A 24,072-nucleotide genomic window follows, 5' to 3' on the forward strand; every position below is an offset into this window, starting at 1 on the left:
TCAAGACCGTGTCCGAACAAATAAGGACGAAATAAAGCTTCCTATGGCCATACTGTTGCCGCAGGGGATTGTACAGAAACCTAAATTAGGACATTATTTCTCGCAATCGCTTGTTCACTACGCCTATTTTCTATGAGCTGATGACACAGAAGAGATTTTTTCTCGCCAGATTGAGTGGCCTGGCCGGCCTCTTGACACCAACTTGGCAGGTTCGATTCTGGCTCAGACCGGTGGTATTTGAAGGTGCTCAAATAAGTCGGCCTCTTGTAAGCAGATTTAGTGGCACGCAAAAGAACTCCTGCGGGACTAAATTCCGGCACCTGAGTGTCTCCGAAAGCCGTAAAAGTAGTTAGTGGGATGTGAAGCCAATAACATTATTATTATTATTATTATTATTATTATTATTAGATTTTCCTCCACAGCTTTATGCATATCTCTGACAATGAGGTGAATAATGCAAAACTTTCTCCAAAAATATACGAGATAAATCCAGTATTTGACCACCTGTTAGCAAAATTTTCGGAAGCTTATACCCCGATGGCAAAATGTCAATTGATGAGAACCTCATGCTATGGAAAGGATGGCTAGGGTGTAAAGTTTACATAACAGGAAAACGATCTCGTTTCGGAATGGAATTATATAAATTATGCGAAGGCGAGACAGGTTATATAACATGACCTGCTTCCGTGTGTATCATAATGAACAGCTGTAAAAGACATAACACTGTGAAGACTGTAAATACTATAAATATTACCTGTATTGTAGTGTAATGTAGTCCGTTTATGTCACTTAGTAAATGTAGGGAGGCTATATAAACTTGATCCCTCGAAAGCGCAAACCAACATAACAGAAAATTTCGTGAGTATTATAATTTATTCCATTGCACATCTTTTAAGTATATGTAAACTTTGTAAATCTACAATTTACATATACAGAAATATTTATCTCCAGGCAGAGATTGATAGTAAACTGCCTAAAATATTCAGGTGAAAGTTATTGTATAAACAAAAACCAGAGCTTTGCTGTTAGGAAGACGCAATCTCGATATCACAGTGTGAAAGCACTTAGTACGTTTTTGCACAAAGTATTGAAAAATTAAAATAATATAATTTTTCAAGAATTAAATACATTATATTCAAGTAAATATTTCTCTTTTGGCCCTTCAATAATTCATTTTAGTCTAAGATTGTTTTTAATCAAGTAATTAAATATTTTCTTCAATCGGGGAAATCGCTCCCCACCTGAGAGTGAGCTAGTGTGTACCGAGCTCCCCGTTTAAGGGGTTAATAATAGCGTTACAGCAATCAGCTTCAGGGATCCTGCATTAACTGAATTCAAGAGACACTTTTATAAAATTAAAATAAACAACCTTTGCCCTGGAAAGAGCTAATGAAAAGAACATCCTTGTAAATAATAGAACGGTGACAAAGAAAAATTAATTTTCAAAGATTTTTTATTAATAGACAACTAGGAAATCACACATCATAGTGAAAAAGTGCTGAGAACAAAAACGTTTTTTTAACATCAGTTCAAATTAACAGATATAGTTTTAATATATGTAGTTTAAAGTAAGTAAATCCATTTTCCTTCCCATTTCACCGCCCCATTCAACCATCCACATTGATTTTAATAATTTAAAATTTTTTAAATTCACATAGATTTTTAGCAAAACAAGGTACTGATTGAGATGTTTTTAAGATAATATAGTTTGTAATTTCACCTATGTGCTGTAATTTAGGTGAGGATTTTCTAAATGGAACAAAACATGTACTGTAAATGATTAATTGATTTGCTTAAAGCAAATATAAGTATCAAAAACATGGAAATTTACTGTTATTGATACAATGTAAGTGGTATGTTTCGAGCTGTCAGCGGACAGACAAATAAGTTTGAGCGGTGTCTTGAAATGTAGGAAAGATCACAATATGAAGATAAAGTTGTAATTCAAGAGGACAAACTGGGGAAAATATTCGTTTATAGGAATGGATTTAGATATTGGAATAACTTACCAAGGGAGATGTTCAACAAATTTCCTATTTCTTTGAAATCATTTAAGAAGAGGCTAGGAAAACAACAGATAGGGAATCTGCCACCTGGGCAACTGCCCTAAATGCACATCAGCATTGAATGATTTGATTCTGATCCAAATATTCAAGGGCAAAAAACATTGATAAAAAGGGTGGTTCTGTGGATCCAGGAATTTTTGACAGACCGCACGCAAAGGGTAGAGGTGGGAAGTAAATACTCTGACAAAGTTTCTATAACGTTGGGAGTAGTACAGGGTAGTGTTATAGGGCCACTCCTATTTACGACGTTTATCAACGATCTGCCGAACGAAATTCAAAGTGAATGCAGATTGTTTGCATAATATAGAGAGATCTAAAATAGGATATTCATGTAGGAAGTGTAATTACTAAATCATACAAATCCTTACACTTCATGATAAGGGTGTTAAAGGGCAGCAGTTCTCAGGTGAAGGCGCTATATGTCTCTCATTAGGCCAGTCCTGGAATATGGAGCAGCTGTATGGTATCCATACCAAACAGGACTCATTAAGGAACATGAGATGGTTCAGCAAAAGGCTGCAAGTTTTGTGCTTAATGATTTCAATCCTAGAAGTAGTGTGGTAAGTATGATAGAAAAACTTGGGTGGGAGACACTGGGGACTAGAAGGAAACTAACAAGATTATGTGCCACGTATAATGCTTACATGAATAAGCCAGCTTGGGGAGAGTAGAACAGTTGACTAGAAAAGCCCTGTTACATAAGCATGACACATCATCCACATAAAGTAGAAGGTAGATAGCAGAAAACTAACTATGGTAAATATTCATTTGTAAATCGGGAATTGATGATTGGAATGCATTACCTGCTATCTTAGAGCCTTTTCCCAAAAATGTAAGATGCTTCAAGAATAGGCTCTAGCATTCTGTAAATTGTGTATATATTTCTATGTGATGGTGTCACACTTTAACCCCTCAGCGTCGCAGCCATTTAAAGAGCTTCCTACCCCACAGCCGGATGAGATTTCAGCTACGCGCGACTGAAATACATTGATTTACTTAAAGCGTTACTACAAGTATAAGAGTAGCCCGATATTCACAAAATTTGGAATTCGTTATGACAGAACTATGCACATGCAGATAACTACATAATTGTTTCACATTTCCTTAATAATTAAGTTCCGTGTGATAGAGTTCGAAGCACTCTTGGAGACAGACCCATGTCACACTCCTGGCAGCAGTACACTGACGTCTTCTTTTCTCCGTGTTTTGAATACTAGATACAATACCTCTTAGGTTTGTATTTCTCACTCTTGAGTGCTAATTTCCTGATAAAATGTCTTTCCTGCAACCTTGGAACTGTATTATTTGATGCGCGCCGGCCTTGAACATTTCGTTGCCCGCCCGAGCGAGTGTATTTTGTAAACAAATCTTTCACCAGCTGAACCCGATAAGGTAATTGCTCAATATTTGTCTCTGTGACTTGTGTGAGTATTATTAGTTATTTTAGCAATCAGAATTCACTGTTGAAAACTTCCCTTTGACCTGTATAATTATCTATAGCCTCCTACACGAAATTTCCAAGTACTGTTTCCTCCTCATCGTCGCTCTCATTATTTACAAATGCTACATCATCTATTTCATTATCACTGCTGCTCATACTGTCACTACTACTTCCGACTAAACTTTCATCAGAATTATACAGTATTTCAAGCACGTTACTGACAGTCAAACCATGGCTGAGCGCGGCGCGTCAAACGGACTGGTGAAGCTGCAGCGAGACCGAAAGCAGCAAGATGAAACTGAATGAGGGGAATAACATTTATGACGAAACAAACCACCTCGACACATATTTCAGATGAAAGGTCGAGTCATCGTCTTTCAAGCGAGATATATACCATGAACAACTGGTTCTCGTATCGTATGACAGAAAGTAGCAATAACTCATGCCTACACAGAGTGCTCGTGGAGAGCTACGAAAATATTACGAGCTGAGAAATAGAGAAATATATAATAAATAAACCGCACTCCTAATGTACAAATAGAGCAAAGAACATCACTCGAAAAGACAAACTTCCCAAATCATAATTTCTTTATTTTATTCTGCGGGAAAGAATGAAGCAAACAGACTTTTAAAAAAAAGCAGAGATCAGTGCTCAGACTTACATGACAAATACAGTACTTATCCTTGCAAAAACAACTACATTACGATTTTAAATTCTTATTTACAACAGAGATAAACCCGAAAATGTCTTCTCAGAAGCAAAACAATTTGCATATCAATAACTCCAAAACCTTTTGCGCTATAGCCGTAAATGTGAAACCATGTATGGGTCTATACCACGTATAGAGGTCGGCGCTGAGGGGTTAATGCAATGGTCACCCCACTGTAAATTGTAGTATTAAGACATCTGAATTATTTAAGGTATGTGTTAATTTGTGTACGAACATGCTGTAATTACAATGCTAAGATAATAGTATTTGGACCACTCAAAGTCATAGTGTAAAATTTTGGAATATTTAAGGTACGCGTGAATTTGTATATGACAATGTTGTAATGTTAAGCTAGTAGTAAGCTCAACCTATAATATTGTGAGCCGTAGTGTTAAGCAATGAAAATACTTCAATTATATGTGAATTTGTACATGATGATGCTGGATTTAGAATGTTAAACTAGTAGTATTTCTTGTAATATTTCCTTTCCATGGAACTGCTTGTTATACTCTTGTTGTTGTTGTTGCATAATTATGTTTTAACTTTACTTTATGATCACACTACTGTAAGTGATCAATGCCACCGGGATATTTCCCAACTGCAATGTATTTGTTACTAATAATAATCCCAACAAATATTGAGAATAAAGTAGGAGCTATGACACAGCCTTGCTTCACACTTGCTGTGATTTCGAAGTTCTTTCCAGGACTATTGTTTTCTCCAAGTACTGAGTGTCGATCAACAGGATAATAATGTGATATATCCACTGGAGTGTTTAAGTTATTAGTGAATATCATTATACTGATAGGAGAAACAATAAATTCACGATTTTTCTCTTATTTTTAAAAATAAGTTTTGCAAGGTAAAATATTTGTTTTTCTCACTGGATGGTCCACAACTCATCTTATCCAAAACAGAAATTTAACAGCAAAGGAAACAATCCCACTACCAAAGACAGGAAAACATGCCTAGTGGAACAGCGAGTGCGATGCTGCAGTAAACCAATGACAGCTCGCCTGGCAGAGATGGAACTTTCAAAAGACCCAAACTAACTGGGGAGACTTCCTGAATGAGAGAAAACATGCTGCAAAAAACATCCGCAGATTGAAAAGTGCTTTTGACAAGAACCAGTTGGCACAGACAGAGCAAGTTCATCATGATTCATCTCCACACACAAAGGAAGAAAACAAACAGATCATACAGTCACTAAAGAAAAATAAGGCACCAGTCGAGGACTCAACAGTAGCGGAACTATCGAAGAACACAGGTGAAAAGGCAACTGATAACTTAACAGACATCATCCACGAGATTCAGAAAACAGAGAAACATTAAATAGACTGCAATTAAGCCCCAATTCACCTCCTTCATAAGAAAGGCATGAAAAAGAATGTCAACAAATATCACAGTATTTTCCTCCAAGGAGGGTTCAGGAAGGGACATTCTTGCATCTAGCAGATTCATCATCAACATCATTCCCCTTTTCCAGCTGACACCAGGTGGGGGCAAATATGGTTCCTCTATACTTCGTCCTGACTCTCCACCATTCCTCATCCAACACTGTGCTCCAGCCCAGGTTCCATTGTCCTATGCTTTTCTTCACAAAGTCCATCCATCATAATCTTGGTCTTCCTTGCCCCTATTCCTTGCCATCTGTCTTTCCAGTGCGTGTCTTGGCAGTCTTTCTTCTTTCATCCACATGACATGTCCAAACCATCTCAATCTGTACCGTTTCAGTTTATCATTTAGGTTTGGCACATTCAGCTCTTTTCATATGTCTTTTTGTTTCACTCTGTTCCTTCTTGTCATACCCCTCAGGAATTTAATTTCAGCTGTATGTACTCTACTGAGTCACTGTCCAGGTTTTTACTGCAAATGTCATTATAGGTAAATAAAATCCCTTATACATTACTTCTTTAGCCTTCATTGGTGCATCTTTATTCCATATTAATCTCTGCACCTAATGGTATAAGGCACTCCCCAGTTGTATCCTTCTACTAGCTCCCATGCTCCATCATTTCACTTCCCAAGTATTTGAAGTGTTCTACTATTTCTAGTTCCTTTCGATAGTTCATTCCTGGGTGAATGTTTCCCAACTTTTCTTCGGCTACTACTTTTTTTTGCAAACTTTATTCTCTTTAGTCTTTACGTTTTTCATTCCTTCCAGGTTTTCTTATTTTTTTTTTGCATTATCTTTCACTCTATCATTCCACCATGTTGTCTCTTTCTCTCTTACCTTTCCTAAAATTTACCCTCTCATATCCCAAGCTCACAAACAAGAAATTCATAGTGAATTGTTGATTTCAAAGACTTACATGAATCAAACAGAAGCCAAAAATGGTGTAGGTTTTATATTAAGAGAGGACATTGATGTCATCAGTGAGGTAATATATGTTAATGAAAGAATTATTAAGTTGAACATCTCTCTTAACAAGAGTGTGCTGACAGTAGTCCAGGTGTATGCCCCACAGACTGGCTGTAACGACGAGGAAAAAGACCAATTCCGAACTGATTTAGAAGAAGCTATAGAAAGAGAGGAAAATATCATAATAATGGGAGATCTAAATGCTCAAGTTGGATCAGACAGGCGTGGATATGAAAATGTACTAGGTCCACATGGTTATGGAGACAGGAACCCAGAAGGAGAAAGTCTTCTAGATCTATGTGTAAGGAATGGCTTGAGAATAAACAACAGTTGGTTTCAGAAGCAGCTAAGTCATAAACTAACAAGATACAGTTGGAATGGAGATACTAAAACTTTGATAGATTATTTTATATCTGACAAAGAAGCAGGAAAGACCATATGTGATGTCAGAGTTATACCACGTGAAAGCCTGGACAGTGACCACAGACTTCTCCTCGCAACAATAAAGCACATTGAAATTTATAGACCTCAGAAATACAGGAAACCAAAAATTAAGACATGGGAGCTAACGAAGACAGAGAAACAAGTTGAATACACAAAAAAAGTGACCAATAAATTACCATCAGATGCATTACAAGAAGGCAACATTGAGTGGACTAGATTCAAAGAAAGCATTGTCGGAGCTGCATTAGAAGTTTGTGGTAAAACTAATAGCAAAATGAAGGGAAAAGAAACTCCTTGGTGGAACGATCGGGTGAAGATTGCTGTGAAAGTGAAAAATGAAACCAGGAAAGCCAGAGACAAAGAAATGCAAAAAGGAAGTCAAAGGAACGAATCTAGAGTAAACGAACTGCAGCAGAAATACAGAGATCAGAAGTTACAAGTAAAGAAAATTGTGACCGAAGAAAAACAGAAAGCTTGGACTGATTTCACAGATAAACTAGAGCAAGACAGCAAAGCTAATTCTAAACTACTTTACCGAACAATACGAAATATAAGAAGAGACAATGAATACATAACAGCAATAGAGGAACCAGATGGTAACATAGTTAGGGAGGAGACAGAAATAAGGAAGATCATGAAATCCTATTTTGATAATTTATACAACAGTACTGGGAAAGACTCCAATGATGTAACCACGCAGGTCAGTTTAAGCTGCAATGATGAGCCTGACCAAGAGAGTCCGCCAACATGGAAGGAAGTAGAGACGGCCCCTAATAGTATGCCCAAAGAAAGATCTACAGGATTTGATGAAGTCAGTGCAGATATGATCAAAGCAACTGGTGCAATAGGAATACAGTGGCTTCATAGAGTAATTAATGCAATATGGAAGGATAGGAAAGTCCCAGATGATTGGAAAAAGGGAATAATAATACCTCTCTTCAAAAAAGGAAGCCGGAAGAAATGTAGCAATTATAGAGGGATCACTTTATTGTCTCATGGTTTGAAAATATTTGAGAAAATACTTGAAAAAAAGGCTAAGGAAAATAATAGAACCACAACTACAGGAAGAACAATATGGATTCAGAGAACACCGATCAACTACCGATCTCATATTTGCACTTAGAATACTGTTAGAAAAACACTGGGAGAAGGGCAAAGACTTAACACTAGTGTTTTTGGATCTCGAAAAAGCATTTGATAGTGTTCCAAGGAAGACTATATGTGAATGTTTAAGAAAGAAAAATGTACCCAAAGGGCTTATCCAGAAAGTTAAAATGCTTTACGAAGACTGCTGCAGTTGCGTACAGATAGGAAACGGTAATTCTGATTGGTTCCAAACCACTAAAGGAGTGCAACAAGGCAGTACCCTTTCACCATTACTTTTTATCACTGTCATGGATGAAGTCATGAAAGAAATTAAGCAGAAGAACAATATGGAGATCAATGCATTTGCATTTGCAGATGATGTAGTAATTTGGGGAAATACAGAGAAGGAAGTCCAAGAGAGGCTGAACACCTGGAATGAACATTTGAAAGCACACGGATTAACAATAAATAAATCAAAAACTGTTACTATGTCTGTCAACAGGCAGAAGAAGAAAGGAAAAATAATGCTGGAATGTACACAACTGGAAACAGTAGACCAATATAAATATCTTGGGTGCATCATTTTAAGTGATAACAGAATACAGCATGAGATTAACAACCGCATTCAAAAATCAGCTCAGTTTTACCATCAAGTTCGGAACCTCCTCTGGAACGAACAAGTTCCCTTAAGATCAAAGCAGATTCTATTCCAATCATACTTCACCCCCATAACAACATATGGCCTAGAAACCTGCACAACAACCCAACAAGTGGACAGCAAACTACAAGCCGCAGAAATGAAGTTCCTACGAACTATGGTACAGAAGACAAAAAGGGACAGGGTAAGGAATGAAAGAATAAGGGAGCAAGCTGGTGTGTACCCATCCCTGAATGAAAAAGTGACAAAGGCCCGTTTGAAATGGTTTGGCCATGTCAAACGAATGGACGATGGAAGGACAGCAAAACAATGGCTACACACAGTCGTGGCCGGAAAACGACCGGTAGGAAGACCTAGGAAGAGGTGGCTGGACCAAGTGAAAGAGGACATAGGAAAAAGAGGAATCAGCTGGGATGTCTTGAGAGAAGAGTGGTACATGGACAGACAGAAGTGTAGAGTGCTCGTAAACCACACCCGGGCAACTGGAGTGGAAAACTGATGATGATGACATGAATCAATTATCAAAATGTTCTAATACAAATCCTAAAGGAATTTGGGTAGGACAACAAAACAAGAGTGATAATTCAACAGACCCCCCCCGACTTTTTTATAACCATTTTCTTTACGTCGCACCAACACACATAGGTCTTATGGTGACAATGAGATAGGAAAGGGCTAGAAGTGGAAAGGAAGCGGCCATGGCCTTAACGTACAACCCAAGCATTTGCCTGCCATGAAAATAGGAAACCATGGAACCTGGCAGACGCTACTTCCAAAGTGAAGTTCAGAGGAGAAATTTCAGATGCCTTTGAAATAAGGATAGGAATTGGGCAGGGAGATGCGCTCTCACCTCTGCTCTTCGACTGTGCTCAAGAGAAAGTCATCCGCAAGTGGCTCAAGGAAATAAGAAATGAAGGGGTCAAGAGTGGAGTTGGACTGGGTTGCAGGAACATACATACATACATACATAAATTATCATTATAGACTGTTATGCCTTTCAGCGTTCAGTCTACAAGCCTCTGAGAATTTATTAAACGTCGCCACAATCCTCGATTTGCAACTAGTGTTGTGGCCTCATTTAGTTCTATACCTCTTATCTTTAAATCGTTAGAAACCGAGTCTAACCATCGTCGTCTTGGTCTCCCTCTACTTCTCTTACCCTCCGTAACAGAGTCCATTATTCTCCTAGGTAACCTATCCTCTGCCATTCGCCTCACATGACCCCACCACTGAAGCCGGTTTATGTGTACAGCTTCATCCATCGAGTTCATTCCTAAATTAGCCTTCATCTCCTCATTCCGAGTACCCTCCTGCCATTGTTCACACCTGTTTGTACCAACAATCATCCTTGCTACTTTCATGTCTGTTACTTCTAACTTATGAATAAGATATCCTGAGTCCACCCAGCTTTTGCTCCCGTAAAGCAAAGTTGGTCTGAAAACAGACCGATGTAAAGATAGTTTCGTCTGGGAGCTCACTTCCTTCTTACAGAATACCGCTGATCGCAACTGCGAGCTCACTGCATTAGCTTTACTACACCTTGATTCAATCTCACTTACTATATTACCATCCTGGGAGAACACACAACCTAAATACTTGAAATTATCGACCTGTTCTAGCTTTGTACCACCAATCTGACATTCAATTCTGTTGAATTTCTTACCTACTGACATCAATTTAGTCTTCGAGAGGCTAATTTTCATACCATACTCATTGCACCTATTTTCAAGTTCCAAGATATTAGACAGTAGGCTTTCGGCACAGTCTGCCATTAAGACCAAGTCGTCAGCATAGGCCAGACTGCTTACTACATTTCCACCTAACTGAATCCCTCCCTGCCATTTTATACCTTTCAGCAGATGATCCATGTAAACTACGAACAGCAAAGGTGAAAGATTACAGCCTTGTCTAACTCCTGTAAGTACCCTGAACCAAGAACTCATTCTACCATCAATTCTCACTGAAGCCCAATTGTCAACATAAATGTCTTTAATTGATTTTAATAATCTACCTTTAATTCCATAGTCCCCCAGTATGGCGAACATCTTTTCCCTCGGTACCCTGTCATATGCTTTCTCTAGATCTACGAAACATAAACACAACTGCCTATTCCTCTCGTAGCATTTTTCAATTACCTGGCGCATACTGAAAATCTGATCCTGACAGCCTCTCTGTGGTCTGAAACCACACTGGTTTTCATCCAACTTCCTCTCAACAACTGATCGCACCCTCCCTTCCAAGATGCCAGTGAATACTTTGCCTGGTATACTAAATGAGATACCTCGATAGTTGTTGTAATCCTTCCTGTTCCCTTGCTTATAGATAGGTGCAATTACTGCTTTCGTCCAATCTAAAGCTACCTTACCAACACTCCATGCTAATTTTACTACTCTATGAAGCCATTTCATCCCTGCCTTCCCACTATACTTCACCATTTCACGTCTAATTTCATCCATTCCTGCTGTCTTATGACAATGGAGTTTATTTACTATCCTTTCCACTTCCTCAAGCGTAATTTCACCATCATCATTTTCCTCCTCCCCATGAGCTTGGCTGTTCACAACACCACCAGGATGATTTCCTTTTACATTGAGAAGATGTTCAAAATATTCCCTCCACCTCTCCAGTGATTCCCTGGGATCTATTATGAGTTCACCTGAATTACTCAAAACACTGTTCATTTCCTTTTTCCCTCCCTTCCTAAGTTTCTTTATTACTGTCCAGAAAGGTTTCCTTGCTGCTTGACCTAGCCTTTCCAGGTTGTTACCAAAATCTTCCCACGACTTCTTTTTGGATTCAACAACTATTTGTTTCACTCTGTTTCTTTCATCTACATACAAATCCCTGTCTGCCTCGGCCCTTGTTTGGAGCCATTTCTGATAAGCCTTCTTTTTACGTTTACAAGCTGCTCTCACTTCATCATTCCACCAAGCTGTTTGCCTTTTCCCATCTTTACACACAGTTGTTCCTAGGCATTCCCTTGCTGTTTCTACTACAGCATCCCTGTATGCCACCCATTCACTTTCTCTATCCTGAACCTGCTTACTGTCTACTGTTCGAAACTTCTCACTAATCATATCCATGTACTTCTGTCTAATTTCCTCGTCCTGGAGATTTTCTACCCTTATTCGTTTGCAGACAGACTTCACTTTCTCTACCCTAGGCCTAGAGATACTTAGTTCACTACATATCAGATAGTGGTCTGTATCATCGAAAAATCCGCGAAAAACTCGTACATTCTTAACAGATTTCCTGAATTCAAAGTCTGTTAAGATATAGTCTATTATGGATCTGGTACCCCTAGCCTCCCATGTGTAGCGGTGAATAGCCTTATGCTTGAAGAATGTATTCGTAACAGCTAAACCCATACTAGCACAGAAGTCCAGCAAACGCTTCCCATTCCTATTAGCATCCATATCTTCCCCACATTTACCAATCACCCTTTCGTATCCTTCAGTTCTATTCGCAACTCTCGCATTGAAATCGCGCATAAACCGTATAATTGACCATCTTGCTTTTGCAGATGATCCAGCAATCTTTTCGGATTTACTACAGACAGCAACAAAACACACCAACCAGCTTAAGACACAGGCAGCAAAAGCAGGTCTTCAGATATACTCTGAGCAAATATAAAGCTAGCATCAAAAGAACTAGATGTGGACTAGGGATAAATAAAGTGGGCATGAAAATTTAAATATCTAGGTGAGTGGACAGAACCCAATGTGACTGAGAAAGAAACCTTCATGACATGCATGAATAAAATTGAAATGGCATACCATCTCACCAAGGTTGTCTACCACAAAAGATCAATATCCTTGAATGCCAAGCTCAGTAAAGTCATTCTTCCAGAGGTCCTCTATGCAGCAGAGTGCCTTGCAATGAACAAAAACAACCTTATTGAGAAACCTTGGAACAAAGAAAGACATATTTTGAGGAAAATCTCGGGCTACATCAAAGACAACGGTGAAGACAGAAGACGGCACAGCCACGAGCTGTATTTCCATGGGAAAGATAACTGATATGATGCGAAAGACAAGGATTACTTTCTTTAGTTACTTGACAAGAATGAGTCTTATAACATCAACCAAGCAGATCTCCTACTCCCAGAATAAGAAGACAAAAGGGCCTGATTCAGTGGGGTAGAAAAGGATCTACAAGAGGTTCATATCATACATGATGACATCCAGGAGCACAACCTACTTAAGAAGAAACGTCAAGGGTTTCCAAGAAAAGCCAAAGCTGAATACAGGGAAGACATGGATTGAAGCCAAAAAGGAACACCACCGGCAATGAATGAAAGAGTACTTGGCAAATGTTAAAGCCCAGGGAAGTAGACAGTTGAAATAATATGGTCCTTAGTTGCGGCCAAAACGATGCGAATGAGTGAATGAATAATATATCTTTCAACAGTCTTAACAGATACCAGAGCTGGAATATTACCCTGAAGGGAGATCTGACAACCCTGTCAATTCAATAAAAACTTCTAACACACAACAATATATTGGTAAAAGATCAGCCATTTAATGGTTATACAAGCATGTGCACCAAATTCTATTCAGTGAAAATATCTTCACTATTTCAAACAAGGAATGCCTTAAACTAATGCTTCTAAACTTAAAATTATGTCCAAACAGGAAGATATAAAGAAGCTAAGAAAACTTGAGTGTCAAAAATGGATTGTATACCACTTGATATCACCAGCACAGATCAAGAAGTCATCAAGAAGGTTGAACCCCAACTTTAACAAACTAAAAAAAAAAAAAAAAAAAAAAAAACATCCAGAAGTCTCACAAAGAACCAAGCATGCTTTGTTTCATCTCAGTTCTACCACTGTGGAATATATTATTCAATTTGTAGGCATTTTTAATACAGGGTGTTTCAAATTGAATATTGGAGTTTTAAGGCTCTGTAGTTTTATTACATTGAACTTACATTTGTAAATAATACATTGAGTGAAAGAGCAACTCAGACAGTTTGTCCTACAAATGTTCAATGTGAGCATCATTCGTCACACAGCACATATCGAGTCAATAGCCAAGTTCGTCCCACACTTTGCAAGTTTCTTTATGTCGCACCGACAAAGATATGTCTTATGGCAACCATGGGACAGGAAATGGCTAGGAATGGAAAGGAAGTGACCGTGGCCTTAATTAAGGTACAGCCCCAGCATTTGCCTGGTGTGAAAATGAGAAACCACGGAAAACCATCTTCAGGGCTGCCGACAGTGGGGTTCGAACCCATTATCTCCCGAATACTGGATACTGGCCTCACTTCAGCGACTGCAGCTATCGAGCTCGGTCCCACACTTTGCTCAGTGTATCTGGAGTAATTGAATTGGTCAGGTCAAGAACTGCCCAAGTGACATTTTTTTGCCGAAAATGAGTTATGACCACAATTTTATTCTCCTCTCAAAGTTCAATGTTAAGAAGGCAAAACCAGCCCAAGTACAAAATGTTTGACTGGCTTTAAATGAGAAATAAAATCAACCTCAAGTCAAGAACTGCCCAAATCCAACGTACATGGGTGTTTCTTCCCATGAGGTTGGTAGTCTTGTCATTTGCAGCAGACAACCAGCTGATTTTATTACGTAGTAAGTCTAACCTCTTCTCTGTGAATGTGTATCTTGTTATGTTAAGTAAATCTTAAATTTTTTTATCTTTTTAAAAGGAGTTATTATGAGTGAATGTGAAAGTTGTGATGAGCCTACCAATAATGTTGAGGCATACAATAAAAAACAGAAAATATATCCACAAGAATGGAAAAGGAAAGGGACTAAGAAACTATTTGGCTACCTACTCCCTAATGAAGTGGAGTATTTCAACTGTATAAAATAAAAACCATGAAATGAAAAAGATGCGCAAGAGTAGGCTAGGCCTATATGCAGTATACATTTTTTGATCAAGTTACAGTTTATTGTCTTGATTTTTAAATAAACATGGTTTGTTATCTTGTAATAAAGTTAAAACTCATATTCAATCTATTCTCAACATAGGCAGGAGTGTTACAATCATTATAGGCATATATTAAGTTAAGCTCTGTTGTTTTTTGCAGTTAGCCAAAACAGTAGCGTAGCCAGGATTTCAGTTTGGGGGGGCCCATTCATCCAGAATTTTATTTTGATAGGTGTCCAAACTTCCATAGTGTAGGTGGTGTAGAATACTGAAAAAGGAAATGAGTGTCCTTGGATCCAAGTAAGAGTGGTGGATCGTGCGGATTACGGAAGCTAATAGTAATTTTCATCTTCTTCTTCCCCGCTTTTCCCACATCTGTGGGGTCGAGGGTGCGAACTGTGTCGCACATGTGGATTTGGCCCTGTTTTACGGCCTGATGTCCTTCCCGACGCCAACCCTATATAGAGGGATGTAATCAGTGTTGTGTTTCTTTGGTGGTTGGTAGGGTAGAGTGTTGTCTAATATGTTGGGACAAACACCCAGTCCCCAGCCAAAAGAATTAATCAGATGCGATTAAAATCCCCGACCCAGCCGGGAATCGAACTCGGGATCGTCTGAACCGATGGCCTCAACACTGATCATTCAGCCAATGAATCGGACTCCGGAAGCTAGTATTAATGTACATTATGTATAAAATGCTCAATAAAAGGACATTCGTTAAAACTCCTGAGGTGTCTGGACTCCTTGGACGACAACTCCGTTCCCCGGCTACCTCTGTTACTCCCATCCCAGCATAACTGCAGCATTTCATATATTCCGAGTACAAATGAAATGAATGCAAGAACAAACAGTTTGAGTAAGTATGTAATATTCTGGTTTAGAATACATACGGTAATGTTGTTATAATAATGGTCATGTGACAAGCAATAAAGAAATAACATTTTATTCTTTCTATTCCACTGCACCGCACAAATAAAATTAATAGATCATTTGTGGTGACTGTTGCCAGATTATGGAATTCCCTGCCAGTTCAGGTCAGAGAAATTAGCTTTATTAAATTACGATTTAGGGCCACCTGCCGAGACTACCTGGTGAGGACAGCTGACTGAATGGTTGAAGTATGAATGTGTGCGTTCTTGAGGATTAGCCATTGTTAAGAGTTTTTAATATTAATTAGTTATAATATTTAGTAAGTAATTTATTTAAATTTATTTTCAGTTATCTTAATTTATATAGTTTTAACTATTTAACTATTTTAAGTATCTCAGTATTTTATTTAAGATTCTGATTAGTATGTGGTAAAGTGTACAAGAGGGCCTGAAGCCCTAACTTCGCCACTGCACTGAAGGCATTAATTAATTAATTAATTAATTAATTAATTAATAAATAAATAAATAAATAAATAAATAAATAAACAAACAAACAATCAAACAAACAAACAAACAAACAAACAAATAAATAAATATATAATGTAAAACTTATGGGTATAGATATTTTGTTAGTTAGTAAAGAAAAGTACAAGTTACAACATATGCTATGTAGGATTTACCTCGTCCAATTAGTTTCCAACGCGGTTAGGGCCACACAGCTGTGAGCTTGCATCCCGGAGATAGTGGATTCAAACCCCACTGTCGGCAGCCCGGAAAATGTTTTCCCGTGGTTCCCCATTTTCACACCAAGCAAATGCTGGGGCTGTACCTTAATTATTAAGGCAATGGCCGCTTCCTTCCCACACCTAAGCCTTTCCTATCCCACCGTCACCATAAGACCTATCTTTGTCGCTGCGACGTAAAGTAAATTGTTAATTACTTTCCCTCGCAAGCCTGGGATACAGAATATAGTAGTATAAAGTTAGAGTTTTATGACGCTAATATTCGTACGTATAATTTTTATTAACGTGCCAGAAACCAACGACACTGAGCTGTTGCCATTTCAACACCGTTTTAAGGGTTACCGATCCAAGCCGGAATTTGAACCTGCGAACTCAAGACTCAGAAGGACAGTGACTCAACCAACTAAGCCACATGAAAAGGAGGCGTTTGTGATTATTGTTATAAATAGATGCAGTTAGTATTTTAACAAAGGTTTTATGAGGAACATTTATTAAGGCGTGGGCTGAGTGGCTCAGACGGTTAAGGCGCTGGCCTTCTGACCCCAACTTGGCAGGTTCGATCCTGGCTCAGTCCGGTGGTATTTGAAGGTGCTCAAATACGTCAGCCTCGTGTCTGTAGATTTACTGGCACGTAAAAGAACTCATGCGGGACTAAATTCCGGCACCTCGGCGTCTCCGAAAACTGTAAAAGAGTAGTTAGTGGGACGTAAAACAAATAACATTATTATTATTTGTTAAGGCATACGTTTTCTTACTGTCCTAAATGCAAGAGGCCGGACAGAAGAACTAGCTGGAAGCTAAGGAGGCTTGCAGGGGTGTCGCTTCCTTCTCGGTTCACTTTTCCAAACCAAACTCCATGACGTAACAGCCCCGGAGGGCCATCGCCTACCAAGCGACCGCTGTTCAGCCCGGAGGCCTGCAGATTACGAGATGTCGTGTAGTCAGCACGACGAATCCTCTCCGCCGTTTTTCCTGGCTTTCTAGACCGGGGCCGCCAACTCACCGTCAAATAGCTCCTCAATTATAAACACGTGGGCTGAGTGTACCTCGAACCAGCCCTCAGATCCAGGTAAAAGTCCCTGACCTGGCCGGGAATCGAACCCAGGGCCTCCGGCAAGAGGCAGGCACGCTACCCCTACACCGTGGGGCCAGCTGTTTACTTTTAGGTATCCTTATTTTCGAATTTGACTTAAGGCATCCTGCATTCGATTCCCGGCACTGACAGAGTTAAGAAAGGCATGGGATGAGGAGGATACAGGCTTGTTTTTGGGTGCAGTCGAGTTTTCCTTGAGTCTCCTGCAATCGAAATATCTTGGAAGGTACTCACCTTCACGGAGTGTAGTACCAAAGTGGTTCCCTTTTTTAAGAAGACAAATTAAATGAAGATTATACCTCCTCACAAACGAAGAACGATATTGTCAAATTTGCGAACAGTTTCAATAATGCAGCAGGTTTATGTTAGGAGTACAGAAGGTATGATTGTACATGGTAACAATCAAAACCAACAATATCTACTGAAGATCCGTCACCGCACTCGGTAGAACCGGCTTTCTTTTCATATCCACCGGGCGAGTGGACCGTGCAGTTAGGGGCGCACAGCTGTGTGCTTGCATCCGGGAGATAGTGGGTTCAAACACCATTGTCGGCAGTCCTAAAGATGGTTTTCTGTGGTTTCGCATTTTCACACCAGGCAAATGCTGGAGCTGTACCTTAATTAAGGCCACGACCGCTTCTTCCCACTCTCAGCCGTTTCCTTTCCTATTGTCGCCATAAGACCCACGGTGCGGCGTAAAGCAAATTCTCAATAAAAAATAAAAAATCTTTTCACAACCCCTTCCAAGGAAAAGTTGTATCCACACTAATGGCCACTGAAATTATTTTGTGGGCACGCCACTGCATTCACTCACCATTTAAGGTACAAGATAAGTCCGAATAATGGTTGGATACTCAAAATACACCACCATAAATGATGCGGTTCTGGCTCAAAAGTCTATAAGGAAAGGTAAGGGACGGGATGTAGTGTTTTAAGTAGAATCCGTATCAATAGAACGTGACTTCCCATTTAAAAAATGTTTCATGCATCGACTGCGATTCAAGCCTGGGCCGTCCTGATGAGAAGATAGAACCACTGAAACTAAGTTATCACGCCCGCCAATTACAAAATAGTTACCCGCACTTTTGATTGTGCTATTTGAGGTTCCAATCAGTCCCCGGGCATTTGACAACATATATAGGGCTACCTATCGAACTTAGGCATGCATCCTCGATTGTCTTGATACTGTAAGAATAAAAAAAAACTTTTTCATAACTTACCGAGGATGCACATAGTGTTGGCTTCTCAGTGACAAAACGGTCCCTATTTAAAAAAAAGTTACTTATATGGCACAAAATGAGGAACTAACGTGCAGCTCAAAATCCTGTCATAGTCTTCCCAACGCCGCAACTTAAACACAGCACATCTCTCAACCACGGTACAACCCAAGGATCCCTAGAACATTGTTGTTTCCTGGAACCGATATTCAATAGCTGACACTATGTTGTAAGCTTGCAACTGTTTCTGGCCGTCGCCCCCATTATCTCGGTGGTCACGTTCCGGCCCCCTACTGAGCAATCCCTTGCTAATTGCCCCTTTCTTCATGTCTTCAATACAGGGTTACATTCTCAATAGTGTGACCTCTACAGGGAAATATCCCCGTGCATCACAATCCTAAGTGTCTTCCTTTCATTCAAGCAGTACAAATATGGAGAATTATGTATGGCCCTATTGAGTCCTGCTATTAGATTCTTGTCGCTACTTTAAATTAGCATTTCAGCGCACGTTTTTAAGTTGTTCGTACCGTACGTAAAACAACGGCTGATCCTCGCTCCAGTTTCAGGAAATATTTTGGGGGGGGGGCCCGCCCCCCTGGGCCCCCCTTGGCTACGCCAGTGAGCCAAAATGTACAAAAAATAACTGATTTTATTGAAAATGACTTATTAGGAAAAGTTGTATTGTTTAACACAACAAAACCATATTTATAATGAATTTATGCACTACCTGGTGCAAAGTAAAACCTAACCTTATGGTAATAAGTATCTATGTCACACGCTCAAGTCAAAAACTAAGTACAAAACTTATTTCTATTTTTCTTTACTTAACCTAGTATTTAATGGGGAAAACCAGTATATAAATATATTTATGGCATTATTTAGTGCAACCAAAAAAAAAAAAAAAAAAAAAAGTTTTTAAAACAATATTAACAAAGCTATAGAGTTTTAACGTTTTTCCGATAACTGCCAGAATGTTACATAGGCACGTTTTGACTTGACCAGACATGCACACTTTCTAAAGTAAAACATCAGGAGAAGTTTGTCAAGCGAATCACGACGTATTATGACACATCACTGATGGCAGAACATGTACGAATTCATTATAATTCAATACATTAACAACTCTATTTGGCCTACATATATATTTTTTCATTATTTATATGTGAATACTAAATACGGTACATACCTGAACTCTAGGAACATGTGACTTCTCATCCTTCAACATGCTGAACACATTACAACTAACTGTTGTTTAACACACCCGTAGCTGACTTAGCCCTCTTCAGAAACTCGCAACAAAATTTTTGCCCAAAGCACTTTCCTTACTGAACTGATTTTAAGGTTAAAAGTTTCTCCAAAGTTTGTTCAGACAGCAAGGATCTGAACTGTGTTTTTGTCTTTGTGACTCTGCTAAAAATCCTTTCACATTCTGCATTGCTATGTGGAATTGATAAAATAGCATGCATCACCTTAGAGAGTCTGTCATATTGAAGTACACCATCAGCTGATTTCATCTCACGTACCAATGCCCACCGAACATCAATTCTTCCTTTTGCCAGGTCTGTTTATTCGACCTGAAAGTTACAGTACTGGGAGTGCAGAATATCAGTTTCTTTATCTAAATGTTCTGTTTCACTAGTCAAAATGTTCGGAAGCTTCTTAATGTAAAATCTAAGGCTAGAAAATGATGCCTTACTTATAGCAGAAATATTTGCAACTTCTGCATTAATTAAAACTTCATCTTTGAACAGAAATGTGTGTACCATGTAGTCACATGATGAAGAGAAACACTTTCTAACAGACTTAAAGAATATACACCTTTCCCCAGACTTCAAAGTGTTCACCAAAACAAATGCAGAATTCCCTACCATCAGATCACAATCATCCTTTTGACTTGCTGGAGTATGATAGTCTACATCAAGGGGAGATGAGGAGCTTTTAATAATGTGTGGCTTCACAAACCTTGCCATCACATTCTTCAATAGTTCCTCCAAAAATGACTTCAATAAGTGGATGTGCAGCATACTTGACTGAAGAGCTATGTTTGAATTCTCAAAGATATCCATAAAACTTGAGAGAAAAAGGCAAAACGATTTATGTAAATTTGATGAAAGGAACATGAACAGTCATTCTTCACGTGACAAAGCATAGCTCTTAGAGTCATCAGTAGTTTCATTTTATTTTTACTGATGACAGGATTTTCCTTTTAACTGAGGAATGTGGTGAAATGTTACGACTATGCTTCACCTTTTCAGACAAACGAGACATATCTGCCCTTAGACTACTTAGGAATTTTATTAGTCTTCAAAGTTCCCATCGGAGAATCCTTACTCACAATTTTACTCCTGAATTAAGTAACCAAAGGGTTCCACCGCAGCAAAATCCTATCTTAACACCTTCTTAGTGATAACCATCGAGTAGGCACAGGCTTCAGAATTTTCCTGATCTCTGTGTTGTGTAAAGTCTGAAGTTCTCTGAACTTTTCTTTCCTCTTTGCACTCCTTTCCAGATAATAAAATATATCAATTATACCTTCACCTACATTTACAGGCAATCACGTCACACTCTTCTATGCAGCAAGATTAATTAAGTAACGAGAGCAGCCTACAATGATTATGTTACTGTTTTCCCGTTTCAAGCATCCTGCCACACCATTCTTTAATCCTACCATTACTGGAGCATTATCAGCACCAAGAGCTAGGCAGTTTTTTAATGGAATGCAAAATTCATGAAAATTTGAGAGCAAAAGATTGGCAATGTTAGCTCCAGTAGAATACCCTTCTAAATTATGCACAGAGAGTAGACAACTCTGAATTTCACTGAGTTCAGGCCTAAAAAATGTTATAACAATAGGATATATTTTCAAGTCGCTTTTATTGCTACCATCAGTAGCAACAGAAAATGCATTAACTTGCAAATGTGATGCAATTTTCGCCCTTTATGCACATTTCTGTAATGATAGCCGCTGTTTTCTTCCTAGCACACCCATATCATTTAGAGATTTCCGAATCTGGAAACATTTTGCGAAACAAAGGCCCCGTATGTTCGGCACAATTTACAGGCAGGTTATGTTCTACGATAAATAACGTAAATAAAGCTTTGGCATTCGTCACAGGATTTACATCTTGGTTTTTACATGAAAAGTTCAGTTTGTGGTTTCTTCATACTGTACATACTGGACACTCTGCTTATGTTTTTTCATTTGCACATGTTTGAGTATATCGCACCTCCCGACATGCGCGACTGAAAAATCACATGTACACACAGTACAGAATGTGAATGTTGGTCCCTTCCTGGATTTACTGAAACACGGAAACTCTTCCCTATAAGCGCTTTTAAACACTGCATCACATTTCTTTTTTGACATTTTGGCCAAAACAAATATTAAGACATACAACCAAGAAACATCTGAGCTTAGTTTACTCACTTGCGACTTCCATTTCCTATTATTAAGCTATTTGAGTATTGGACTGTATTATAGACCAAAGAGGAGCACATGGCTGGCCACCGTGCCCGGTACTGCCATCCGGTTGTGATTATTAGAACTACTATCGACCAGCCATACTCAGCCATATGTCAATAGAGCGAGGAAACATGTGGTAGTTTAAAATAATATGAAAATTACTAAAACTGCTCTGAAAATCGGGGGATCGGTCCCGGCGATTGGGAAGAACGATGAAAAATCAGGAGTCTCCCATTTAAATCGGTTAGGTCAGCTGGCAGCAGAAATACAAACACACGATCGTTGACTAATCCAACTGTAAAAAACAAAAAGCTTTCTGTTCCCCAGTTGCGACCTTTGCTTCTAGCGCTTTCTAACGGAAGACAGAGGAATTAGTGCATGCACACAGGAACGAATACTTGTAGAACAAACTGTTTGAGTTGTTCTCTTGTTTAATGTATAATTTATATTTGTAAGTTCAATGTAATAAGTGATACAGAGCCTTAAAGCTCCGATATCCATTTTGAAATGTCCTGTACAGTACCTCAGGAATGATAACTTACAAGGCAAAAATACTTTTCATTACATAAGCACGAGCCAGTAATTAGTATAGGTTGTGATTCAAATATAAATGTTTTTTTTCTTACAAACTAATAGTCTAAACCTACAGAAATAATTAGAAACGCACAATTTCAATGATTTCTAACATCCCTGCTGAGGAAATGTGGGGGGATCATGATATGGTAGAGTGGGACATTTTAAACTCGGAATATAAAATGTGGCATGCTGTGTAATGTGGATTAGCCACCCCTGCTTTGAAAAAATTACCACGTATAAACAAAACTGAGGAGAAAAATTATTTACCCTGCGCCCAGTTCTTTGTTCCTTTCAAATCTTCGATATGGATCTCCTGTTTGACAAATCCTCCGTAATTCAATGAACACTTCTTCATCAGTCAGTTTATGATTGCTTTTTTCTTTCTTCCTAAGCAATGAACTGGAAAAATCTGGTTCACATAAATCATCGTCTAACTTGTCCTTTGCATCAAGCTCCAAATTTTTCACGGCTTCATCAAGAGCTGCTGACATGTCGTCAGCATTTTGCTTTTCCTAAAATATGGAGAATAGAAGATAAAGACACCTCATCAAATATATAATTAGAGGCATGATTTTTTTGCATTAACAATAAATGTGACAACAAATATTTTGAAGCGATTTTGAGATATCTTAATGAATTATATCATTCTGGTTAAGAAAAACAGTGATTTTATTTTTGCAAATTACAGAGAATTAATGTGCTAAGGCCAGTTTGAAGCAAAATTTACTTTTGCGAAAAGTCTGAAACTGCAGCAAAATTCACAGAAAATAACGAACTTGAAATTGTATTCCAATATTACGTGTGTGAAGGGAAACAGAAGGCAGGATAAGGACTTCTCAATTTGACTTAAGTACCTGTTCATTTTAATATTCTAGGAAGTCTCTTAATGCCATGACCATATAGGGTGAAAGGGTTATTTATTATATAAGGTTGATTAGGGCTTATTACATAGCCCTAATCAAAATTGCATAAGGAATAATAAATTACTATCAATATTGTTTCTACAGTATTTATATATCTTTCACATAAATAATTCATAAATCACATGAATGAGACTTTTTAGGAATAATTTTAAGAAAGATTACAGTGAAATTCAAGCGATGGTTTAAGGCCTATTTTGTGAAATAATACTTACAATTGTTTGCCTTTTGTGAAATCATTCATAAATTAATGCAAAAAGATCATGCTTCTATATATAATCTTATGTTATGGGAAAATTATCTCGCATAACAAATTAATCTACAGCTCTGTAAATAAGCAAGTTAAAACATTCAGTTTTGACAGTAAGCTCTGTCAAAAGATAATACACACACTACCTCTCAATTAATTGGCCTAATTGTATAAAAATATATTTGATGGCGATTTATCAAAACAAGCAAATCATACATTTTTAAATACATCACAAGCTTTTTAATAGCACAAACTACAACTTCCAACTATCTAGCACTTGCAT

At 38.4% G+C, this 24,072-nt stretch overlaps 1 protein-coding gene across 3 annotated transcripts in view; it reads right to left on the minus strand.

The window, feature by feature from the left end:
- The window catches only part of Pak3 (p21 (RAC1) activated kinase 3), a 184,661-nt gene that overhangs the window by 94,527 nt on the left and 66,062 nt on the right, over positions 1-24,072 (minus strand). For all 3 annotated transcript variants that reach the window (XM_067141190.2, XM_067141191.2, XM_067141189.2), the window contains exon 5: positions 22,887-23,131. In XM_067141190.2, the coding sequence (XP_066997291.1) occupies positions 22,887-23,131 (245 nt within the window). The remainder of the gene's footprint in view (positions 1-22,886; positions 23,132-24,072) is intronic.

This window comes from Anabrus simplex, chromosome 2 (assembly GCF_040414725.1).
Source record: "Anabrus simplex isolate iqAnaSimp1 chromosome 2, ASM4041472v1, whole genome shotgun sequence".
NCBI classification, from domain to species: Eukaryota; Metazoa; Arthropoda; class Insecta; order Orthoptera; family Tettigoniidae; genus Anabrus; species Anabrus simplex.